The 11,081-nt window shown below is 47.0% G+C and overlaps 1 protein-coding gene across 8 annotated transcripts in view; it reads right to left on the bottom strand.

Moving 5' to 3' along the window:
* Window positions 1–1,177: 1,177 nt before the first annotated feature.
* Window positions 1,178–11,081, bottom strand: part of LOC105200520 (fasciclin-1) — a 248,801-nt gene continuing 238,897 nt past the window's right edge. For 7 of the 8 annotated variants that reach the window (XM_039451007.1, XM_039451008.1, XM_026134341.2 and 4 more), the window contains 4 exons: window positions 9,362–9,524; window positions 8,951–9,092; window positions 8,535–8,576; window positions 1,178–5,667 (listed from right to left, as the gene is read on the bottom strand). In XM_039451007.1, coding sequence (XP_039306941.1) covers window positions 5,477–5,667; window positions 8,535–8,576; window positions 8,951–9,092; window positions 9,362–9,524 — 538 coding nt within the window. In that variant the 3' untranslated portion in view covers window positions 1,178–5,476. The remainder of the gene's footprint in view (window positions 5,668–8,534; window positions 8,577–8,950; window positions 9,093–9,361; window positions 9,525–11,081) is intronic. The other variant, XM_026134345.2, reaches the window with a different exon arrangement.

Raw genomic sequence — 11,081 nt, 5'->3', positions numbered from 1 at the left:
TACTGGTTGCACTTACCGGTATCACCTGCCGCCAGCCGGGGCGGGAGCGAAGGGGGTGTTGCGCTCCCCCCCGGCGGCCGTAACTTTAAAAAGCTTAAAAACCCCGTACTTAGGCTAACGCGAGTGTTAACATCGCGGCGCGTGGCGCCGCATTTCATCGAGCCTGCTCTAAAAAGCGCGCTGCCATCCTCGGCTACGCGCGTAAATGCAATCAGTAGCGTATCCTTGCGTCTTTGAAACCGCCGGTGCCTCGAATCCTCCAGGCCGGCAGCTGCGACTTCCAGAGGAGCCTCCTGCCTCGAGCTTCGGAAGCGTTGACACCCAGGAACTCGCTTCCAAAAGCCTCGGGATTCTAGGAACCTCGGATCGTCGAGCCTTTAGATAATGCGGATACCGGTGCGAAACATGTTTACAACATGCGGCTCGAAATGATCGTGCGACGACGAGGACAGAGGGAACGTCTGCCTTCGTGAGAGACTCCTAAATACGCGCGCGCGCGCGTGTGTCTATGTGTGTATGTATGCATGTGTGTATACGTGTGTTACATGTGTGTACAGGAAAACGCGTGAACGCGAAACGCGTCGGTGCTTCGCGATCGTTCTCGCCAGTGTTCTCGCGGGATAGAACAGCGGAGGAGTAACAATAGAAGTGATTAAAAAAAAACCAAAAAAAGAAAACGACAGCAGGGACTGTGATCGATGTCGCGATTAACGTCACGTTCGTGGGCGATGGCGTGTTAATGGTTTATTTCTTAACGATTAACGCACCTTTAACGAAACTTTCTAAGGCTGGAATGTGTGGAGTACCTTGGGAATTTTGATCTTAATTAAGCGCCGCCGAAACCCGAATACCCACAAATCCCTTCGCAGATGTTGAAATCATTCTGTTTTTTATTTTTTTTATTTTTTTACGTTTATACTCCGATTATCGAGCACTTGAGATCCAGCAGTCGCAAATCGACTATCATCGCGAGGATCCCCAGGTATTCGGATATCCGGCAAACGATCCACGCAATTGTCTATCCGCTTCTACGAGGATCACGGCTCTGGTTCTAATCGTAATTCTACAATTAATAAACTACTCGTAAGGATAGCTAAACTTAGCTGTATCTGTTCGCCGGAGCTTTGCTTGCGAATTGGAAATCATAAATACACTTTCTCGTAATCTTTGTTTTCTCTTTCTCTCTTTTTTTTTTTTTTTTTTTTATTATTGGACCAGTCGACCACCTTCCGCGAAATCCAGACGAGGAGAGGTAATTTTAAAAATCACGAATTATCGAATCTTTATTTACTTCAAGAATAGCCTGACGCAAGATCTGAATGCAAGATTTTGTAACATGGCGAAATACTAACGTTATTTATACTATAAAATTCGATTGTCGTGGACGGCGGTCGATTTTTCCGCTCAACAATTTATGGCCCTTTTGTAACGTTAGTAACAACACCGGCGGCGTGTGTGCATCTTTTTCCCGTACGTCGTCCTTTTCGCTCTACGAGCGTGAAGATTTTTTTTCTTTTAAGTCTCGCGTGGCAGTCCGCTTGATCTCGTTTCTCGCGTACCGACTCGAACATCCCTCTTCGACTTATGGCAGCCCCGAACCTAGCTCACTCACTGTCAGCTGCGTGGCTGCCGAACAAGCTGAACATTAAGACACATCTACACGGAGAAATAGAGTTTCGCTATTTTTTTTTCCTTTTTTCTTGGTTCATCTAACGAGCAAACAGTGTTAATTAGAGTTTATGTATATTTTATATAGGTAATAATTGTAATAATAATAATAATTCGTAATATCAATTCATCCCAACAACAAGTTTAAGTTATCATCTGATAGTATTTTGTTTCTTTTCTCTTTCATTCTCTCGTTTTTTTTTTGCCTCCCTTCCCGTCCTTTCCCTCGACTCGTTTCTCTTCGCGATCGATACTTTCTTCCTCATTAATATATATCTCTGTTTATTATATATATCTTTATTTATTTGTTTTATATATATGTATAGACTGATATCAACACGTATAACATCGACGTTATTTTTTTCTTTAAATCAAGTTTTCTCGCGGAGAAGGTTGTGGCTGCTCCGATTACGCGCCCGCTAATTACAATCTCTCGTTCTCCCTCTTTCTCTCTTTCTTTTTTATACGTGACTAACGCAAACAAGTTACCGGATCGTGTTGCGAAACTTAACAACGATCCGATCAGTCAATTGTCTTTCATTTAGGTTTCGGCGTTTTATCAGTTGAACGTGAACCATCTTGCGCTTCTCTTGTCGCATTTATCTCCGACTCTCCGTCCTCGAGGAGGACACGAAATTTCGAGGTTTTTTATCCCCTCCTTCGAGCTACGAACGTGTTCCGTGCCGAGTACTCGTTTCTCTTCTTTACTTCAACCCGTTTATGCTACAAGCGAGCGTAACGCCTGCAGGACTTCATTCGTGAGAGAATGTGAAATCGATTTTTCCTTAGCGAAGATGGCTAATTGGAAAGAGCTCCGTTTGTTCTTTAATATTCATTATCCTTTAATATTCAATTCCTCGGTAGATAAGCTTGCGCGAGAATGCTCGCTAAAGGAACGTTCGATTAATTGACGAATAAAGTTCTGCCGCTTCTCCGCTTCGTCTCTTTGGTTCTCAGATAGTTTCCAAGATATGCGGATATTTAAAAATTCAATAATACTACACGAGTCAAAAGCCTCGCGATGCGCGCGTCACGATTAAAACGGTATACATCAGGTAAATATGTTTGCACATATCAAAGATCAGTTTGTGTTACGTAGATCGAAAGGATGCTCGGAGAAGCGCTCACTTACCCTTTCTTCGACGAAACAAGAACCTCAGCTAGAGACTTTGACCAGCGAAAGAGTTGATCCTCGCATTTCGACCCGGATTTCATTTGATTTTCGTTTCTGAGCCTATATCAGTTTCCTTTTAGCCGTGTCCTTCGAACTTTCCTCCGAGATGGGCCCTCGTCTATTGCTCGCACGCGTACAGCTAAGATCTTAATGATTAAGTTCACTATATTCGACGAGCAAGGTGTGCGTGTATGTGTGCCTGTACGTGTGTCTGTAGTAATGCGATGAGCGTGGATGTGAGAGGGAAAAGAAAGTTCGTCGGGATGTGGTTATTACGATAGAACGATAGCGCGTGCTGGGCACCGAGAGTAGATATGGTTTCACGGAATGTCTCTCCGTAAAAAAGATAGGCGAATCAAAAGAGATTGATAGGCACTCCCCTTCCGCGGACGAATTCCCCATTCGGGAATTGGTTCAGCGATCTTCCGTCGGTTTTTCCGCTTAATTTAATTCTTTAACAAGTATTAAGATACACGTGCAGCAAATCCTGTTTTCTCGTAGAACCTTTTACTTTATTCCGCAAAACGGATTCCCGTCAGTCCCTTTTGAAAAGTTACCGCATTTCAGATAACACGAGAAAATCAAGGGAATATTGCTTTCTGTTACAAATTTACAAAAGTAATAGAAGCCAAGAGTGCCAAAACGTCTTCTCTTTTTCCCCTTGCGCATTCAAGATACCTTGTTTCTTCGCGCTTCTGAATTCTCGTGTAACAGTTTAACGCACCTTTTTTTTTTCAGAAATCGCCCTTTTTCTTTTTCCCGACCTTTCGCTCTGTTAATAATTATCGTACAAAAACTCGTTCGCAAGCTCATCTGCAAGCCCGCGTGCATGGCAGTATTCTCGGTAAGTAGATAGCGTAAATACGATATGATACATAGCGGGGTATCATTCGGGGTCGTCCCTGAGCGGCCGCGGCGGCCGTTAACCCTTCCGCGGCGACGAAAGGCTTGAAAACACGGTCTCTCGAAAGGAACGACGTTACCTAAACGTCGGATTTTAAGAGGAAAGGGGGGATGGAGTGCGCTTGCACCCCGAGATACGTTCACCGTATCGCCATACCATACGAGATGACGCGTATGTCCGGCGTTCGATCCGATTTCAATGAATCAATATGACGACGATAAGCGATGATTACTATATCGATCGACTGCGGATCCGAGAAGCCGGAAGCTCGGAAGTCTAGTCTCTATCAGAAGTCCGAGGACCCATTTGAAAATCTGAAGAAAATCCACGTATCTATTATTTAAGGATTTAAGGATCCACAGGTGTCCTGAGAGATTCGCCAGAAATCCGACTGTCCCGTTCTCCGAGGGAATCCAAGGATCCGGGGAAAAAAATACACGGGCTTCTGAAATCAGTGAATTCCGAGATGGAAAGATTCGGACTGGATCTCCTTATTCCGCAAGCGGTTACTTATTTCCTTCGCTAATTTACTCGGAACGATCGATATTGCGTTTCGACTTTATTACTGTCGTTAATTGAAAAGAGTGATCAGTATTGCGCTTAGCTTTATTACTGTCGTCGCTTTGGAGGGAAAGGATTTCGGACTTTACGTTTACGATTGTATAAAATCGTATGTGTCGTATAAAATCGTAAGATTCCACGAGGGAATCGTCAAGTCTTGCTCTAAGGGTTATGCGAAACATCTTGATACGTTATTAAGTTCTTATTAGCTCTACAGAACGGCGAGTGAGATATGCAATTAAATCGCATAATTACCCCGACCGATCGATCATCCGATTGGTACAGCTGTGTAATCGCAAACTTTTTGCTCGCAACGGCATGAAGTGAAACAATTTTTCCCAATTCGACGCTTAGATGGGATAATGGAAAGAACGATCGATGGCTGAAGCGCAATTTTATTTGCATATTCGCGTCGCTCGCTGACAGTCGCATGATCTCATAGTATGTAATTTCGTCGTTGCCTTTGCACTCGAAGTAGGTACCTCGAAATCTCTACCTCTCCCTCTACCTCTCCACGCTCCCTCGTTCCTCAATAAATTTATTTAGATTACTTGGTACGAGATTAACCATTTATTTGGTACGATTAACGCTTCTAACCCGTAAAATTGTCCCGCTACGTCCACGGACGATTACTCAATAAATAATAGGCTATCCTGGCATTCTGAGGCCGTGCGATCGTGAGTGCTCGGTCGTCCTTCCGTCGTTCCCTCGGCGGGGGCTCTCTGCGTGCTATACGATCGCTAATGTAACTGATCGGACACTTCCCCCCCTCCCCCCTTTCACATTTGCAGATTGGCGATCCTGTTAGAGCCTTACGCAAAAACGAATCCTCGGATCTTCGGATTCCGTGAATCCTCGACGATCGTTTAAGTCCCGTCGATCTCGCGAATTCACGGCCACCACCGGATCTTCGGATTTTTCCCCGCCCACCCCTTTTATTCCTTCTCCCCCCTCCCCCGAGCACAATAAACGTCCTTTCGGAGAGTCCGATCGAACGGGACGATCGACCGTGCCTACCCGCCGTGCCTTGCCGCTGCGCACTGCGTCGTCGTCGTCGTTGTCGTCGTCTTCGTCGCCGCTCGAGGACGATCGCAGACGGCCCCCAAGAAGAATTCCTATAGACGCACCTGCTGCAGATGCGAGACGATGCGACGCGGTGATGAGGATTTTTACAGGTGCCACTTGGCTATCAGTATCATGATTAGATGGGGCGCAAGGGTGGCTAGCGACGCGCCGCCCGTCACCCGGACGTCGCTGTCCTTGAGAAACACGGCGTTGATCACGTGGATGATGCCGTTGGTGCACTCGACGTCCGGACGGATGACGCGGATCCTCTTGCCCTCCCACTCCACATGGTAGCCTGAAAAAAGAGAGACTTGACGATGATCTTTGGACGAGAACCGTGGGGGAGAGACCGCGTGATGCAGAAGTGAAGCGGCGCTGCGATGCAAAATACAAAGCTCTCTCTCCCAGCTGTTTCGCCGAATCTCGAATAAAAAATTCGATGATGTGAGAATGGCGAAAAGATCCTAAAATAAAACGTCGTGAGATGCTAAAAAGAAAAATCGATGGATTACAAATAGAAAGAAAAATTAAAGAATCGACTTTTGGTGAACTAAATCCAGCGGCAGCATCTAAGTGAGAAACATAAACGACGCCTCAAGACCGCAAATAAAGTTTTCCATTGTGCATATATTATCGCCATTGTATCTCAATGAACGTGGGAAAGTAATATTTTTGTCGCTCTTCCAACGGCACTTTCCACGTATAAACGTCTTCGCCTCGCGCCACAAAGGGTCCCTACCGAACTCAATCTTTTTCTCGCCCGTGATCCTCTCTCCTCGAGAGTATCTTCGTGGGATTGTAAAACAGTGCGGTTAGAGCGGCGGCCGCGCGAGCTGGGAACCACCACGGAAATTTGCTCATAGGCGAGAGCGAATAACCGGGTGGGCACGTAGCAATTAGCGCCGGGGGTAATCAAGGAATTTGCATTTAAATGGTGGTCGAAAGGTGCATAATAAATCGTCCTGCGGTTCCGGCACATAATGGCGCGCGCGTTCGTTTCCGGCTTCCGCGTTCGAGAGGCGCTCGAGAGGCGACATATTTTTCGCGAAACGGCGAGTCACCGACGAGTCTCGTTTTTCAATAACGCGCGAAAAATCCCGGCACGCGATGGCCAGATATTCATCATATTTCGCGGCAACGTGAAAGGGAACTGTTTACGCGAGGTGGGAAGGGGAATGTTGCGCTGCATCCGCTCGAGAATTTCCTGGACTTTAAGCGACGTGACGGAAGTTGGACTCGCTGCATCTCGACGACAGCCCGTCGCGCGGAAACGAAGTCCTTTCCAGTGGTTTATTCGCGCCATATTTACGTAGCGAAATAGCTAATAGATTGATCCTCTCGATCGTCACAGTCGCGTTAGTCGCTATTTAAATAAAATTTAAATCAAGCAAAATGTTGCAAACGCTTTTACGTAGTTAAAATTGCATTTCGGTTACACGATGACTTCATTAATATTTGCGAGTGTCATTTTGTTTCTCCCGTGGGTGAATTTGTTGAAACAACGCGCGGTCGAATCACTGGGAAAGTAATTAGTATCGATCTCCGCATAACAAATTACTTTAACGTTAATACGACGGCGGGCAGCTGGCTTTCGACGGCTTAATATATAGAACGTGCGACCGGATATTAAGGGATTACTAATTCCGTGTAGCCTAAACAATCGCGTATCATTTCCTCCTTTGTTAAACGTCTTTCAGATCTCGTCGTAGGAGCGTTCCCGATAGCGTTCCCGATAGCGTTCACGCATTCCCCCAAGTTTCTTATTTCACGTGTCGCGCGAGCGCGTTTGCATGGCGCGAGGGGATGTCTCGACACAGCATACGATAAATAGTAACCAGCGAGTGGGGTAGCAGTGGCTCCTCGTTTTCGCCGCGACAAAGGTAATGATATCCTATTGCCGTTGTTGTCGCAATTAATTTACGCGCAACAATGAGCGTTCTGCTGGTTGTAATTAATTCCGCCGTTCACAATGAGTATTGTTGCCCTCGTCGCAATTAATACGCTTTTGTTTCTCGCGCGCTTTGCTCTTTCCGTGTTGTCGCTTTCTCTTCCTTTCTCTCTCTTTCTCTCTTCTTTGCCCCCTCCCCCCGCCCCTCTCTCTCTTTTTGCCTTTATACTCCATCATCTTCTTTTTATCTCGATTCAGTGACTTTTGACCCCGTTCTAAGCTCCCCTGGGGTCCCACCTGCGACTATAACGAAAATTGCGGCGTAAATGCGTCCCACAGGATTGAGAGTCCCGGTTCTAATTGATCGCGAAAATCCGGACGGTCTTGATTTTCCGGGCCGTTCATTGTGCGCGCGATGTCTCTTGTATTATTTAACAGCGGGTTTCGATCGGATCGTGGTGGGACAGGGGCTCTCAATCATTGCGGAAATAACGAGGTAGAATGCCAAACGGGAAAGACTCGTATGGGATCACGCAGTTTGAGAACGTCCGCAATATACAGATGCAACGTACATATATAATTCAACTGCGATGCAATATCCGAAATAATAAAAAATAATTAAACGAAGCATCAATGGCTTGTCGCTAATCTCCGTGCGAATGAGGTCTACGCAGTTTCTCGCGTCGAGCGAAGTTCGTTTCGTTTCGAAGGAGGCGCAGCATCGCCTCTTCCCCAGACGCTAGATCCTTCATATGCGTAAGCGTAATAAGCGTTAGCGTAAGCGCAAGCTCGGCGTACGATAACACAGAAAATAAATCAGAATCGTTGCACGAAGGTAAGCACCCAAGGATCCTAAAGATTCCAGGATTTAGCGAGCCTGAGATTTTCGGGATCCATGGCTCTCGGGATGCTCTGCAGAATCCATTACTCTTTCTCTAAGACGGCTTAGCATATTGAGAAATTATTGAGGATACGAAGATTCCGAGATTGTTACGAATCCCTAAAGGATAATTCAAATTTACGCGATTCACGCATCCCAGAGTCCACGGACCCGACAGTTGGAAGCGAACTTCGCTGAAGCGGGAGTTACGCACGAGTTCCATCCTCCCGCGCGCACAGACATGACATGGTATGTACGCGCGAGTGCGTAACGCGGTGCGTAAGAAGGGTGCACTCCTTCGGTACTCGCAATCAGTAACTGTGCTGCTCGTACAAAGTGAAAGCGCTCGTGTCGTCGCAAGTCGGCGATGTTTAAACACACTTAGCTCACTCACCGAGTGTTTCTGGACGGATTGCGTTTTCGTCGACCCTCTCATCTACATGTAATCAGACAGCACCAGGTTTGAGAGTGTCGGTGACACGTACGGTGTCTCCGCGACGGTTCAGCGTTCCGAGAACAATCGCGAGCGCGTCGCGAGAGACAGGATAGCTGGAGCTATCGCTCGCAACACAGCTAACGTTTGAGCGAGAAAATACGCTCGCTTCATGGCAAAATTGATCCCTACGCTTCCGTAACTGTACCCCGGATTCGCAAGTCTAGATTATGCTCGCGTGAATACGAAACTTCGCGCCGTTTACCACGTCAGACGAGTGAAACTTTTACGAGACGTCCGACATCCTGAGGTGACGTTAAGATATCTACGCGGTAAATGCCGGTAAGTACGTGCCGCTTTGAAACTTGTCTACTCACTTTCGCCGTACTCCTTAACGCGAAGCTTCAGATTGTCCCTGGCCGATGGGAGGAAGATGGTGTCGTTGCTCATCTCCTTCAGCTTCGCCATCGTGTACGCCTGGTCCGCTATTACGAGATGTCGCTCCAATATCTGTTTCGTCTGTAAACGGATTACATAGAATTTTTATAGTAGGACATACATCGAGATCCTCTTGGATATACACCGCACTTTGCGTTTGTGTATTCAGAAAATAATAGAAACATAAATTTAAAATCATGCGCGGACTCGAAAGTGAAAAGGTACGACCGTTGTAAAAAATCCAACGAGACAAGAAGATTAAGAGATATGCAGTTCCGACGACGAATATAATCTCGGATATAAAAGTTTAAGAGAAATTCCAGCGGTATGCATTTAAGAAGTTTACTCACGTGATAACTGAACTCGGGCATGAAGAGCTTCTTAGTGGTCGACGGATAATTATTCGCCGCGTCTCTCCAGGCGTAGTCGTGCGGGGCGAAGTACGTGAAGCGTTTCGTCGTATCGTTTAGCTGATCGTTAAATCCACGCCGCTGGCCCAGCATGTAGGTCGAGCTGAAAAAGAAAGAAGAAACGTCGACGATCAATTTGACGTTGACGAAACGCCGATGGTTTTGCGGGGCGATTCTATATAAGAGACGGAGGCTGTAAATAACGTCTCGTAATGACTCATCCGCGTCGCTTAAGTCATTTTAATTGAATTTGAGGGCGTGCGAGTTAAGCGTCGCGCGGAAATTTTTCAGCGGCGGGAATTGCGAGATGAGTAGACCGTGGTAACAACGCGATGTTTACTCTATCCTCGCTTCCCCGGGGCTCTCTCACCTTCACGCGCGCGCGCGCGCGCGCGTTGCCTCTTACGGGATTTAATCCGCCCTCTACTACTACGAAGGTTGATCTCCCCGCTCTTTATAAAGCCGCCGACCCCGCTACTCGTCGTATCTCTCTCGAGTCTCTACCCGCGGAGAACTCCACGCCCCGTCCACGGGTTATCAATTATAATTTTAAATCAGGGGATAATCCACAGCTTTCTTCGCGCGCGGAAAGCTGCCGACGGTATGACGGGGCACGATTGTTGGCCGGCTATTTGGATCAGCGTACATAAACAATCTACCATCCGGAAAACCTTGGTCTGCCGTTACATCTCAGACCTTCCCTGTAGACCCTGAGATCTAAATTCTAGGAAATTTGGCATCGGTAGATTTGTCAATTGTTAAACGTCATCCGCGACGAATTCTCATTCATCCATGAATAAATCTTCTAATCTTTCAGATTCTAGAGAGACGACCAAAGTTTAGGCGGGGCGAGTCGAGATGCGATGGAAGAGCGACGAACCCGGCATGTTCCAGCCGAGTAATCTCGCCGACTGCGTTTATTTGCTTTTTGCGCGGCGCTTCGAGTGCCAACCGTTAAATTGGACAAGGAGGCAATATCGGCGCGCGGGGGGCAAGCGCGCCCGGCTACGAATTTAATAGGTACGACGTGGTGCCCTTGCGAAACTATGCAATTCCGAGCGTAAGACACACTCCACGGTTATAGTTTTTTACCGTCGACGGCACCGGCGGGGTAGACGGGGTCCGCGGTAATTGGAATGGGGATTTGTTGCGTTATTTTAATTAAATTCGAACGAGAGGAAGAGAAGGGAGCGATGAGGGAGTTGGGCGAATCGTGCGGAAGAAAGGTTCGCGTTGGGGTCACGCGCGGATAAGATTCTCTTTCAGGAATGGATAAGGCGTGGTGGCGATGGCGCGTCTCGCGAAGATCGTATCTGCGCGATCGTGGGTGGAGGAACACTCGCGTGTGTTCGCGTGACCACGCTCACGTGTAAATCTAAGGACCAGCGCGAGAACCGTCCCCCGCAATTATCGAGATCGTGATATTTCTTCTCGCGAGGGATGAATCGTCCGGTCATATCGTTTCGTCGCGCGAACAGAAAATCGGAATCCTGTATTTTATTCCTGCGAAAGGAGGGAATACGAAATGGAGTGGAAATTCCGAGCGCGCCTCGGCGCAACGATTTACATAATTCTTGTTCACATTACTCTGGTAGGTACGTAAAATTAAAGATTTAAATACAACGAAAAGGTGAGCTCATGAAATTAAATGAAATTACAA

Source organism: Solenopsis invicta, chromosome 6, assembly GCF_016802725.1.
Source record: "Solenopsis invicta isolate M01_SB chromosome 6, UNIL_Sinv_3.0, whole genome shotgun sequence".
Taxonomy (NCBI): Eukaryota; Metazoa; Arthropoda; class Insecta; order Hymenoptera; family Formicidae; genus Solenopsis; species Solenopsis invicta.
Note: the sequence above shows the minus strand (reverse complement) of the source record. Positions and strands in the feature narration are given on the sequence as shown.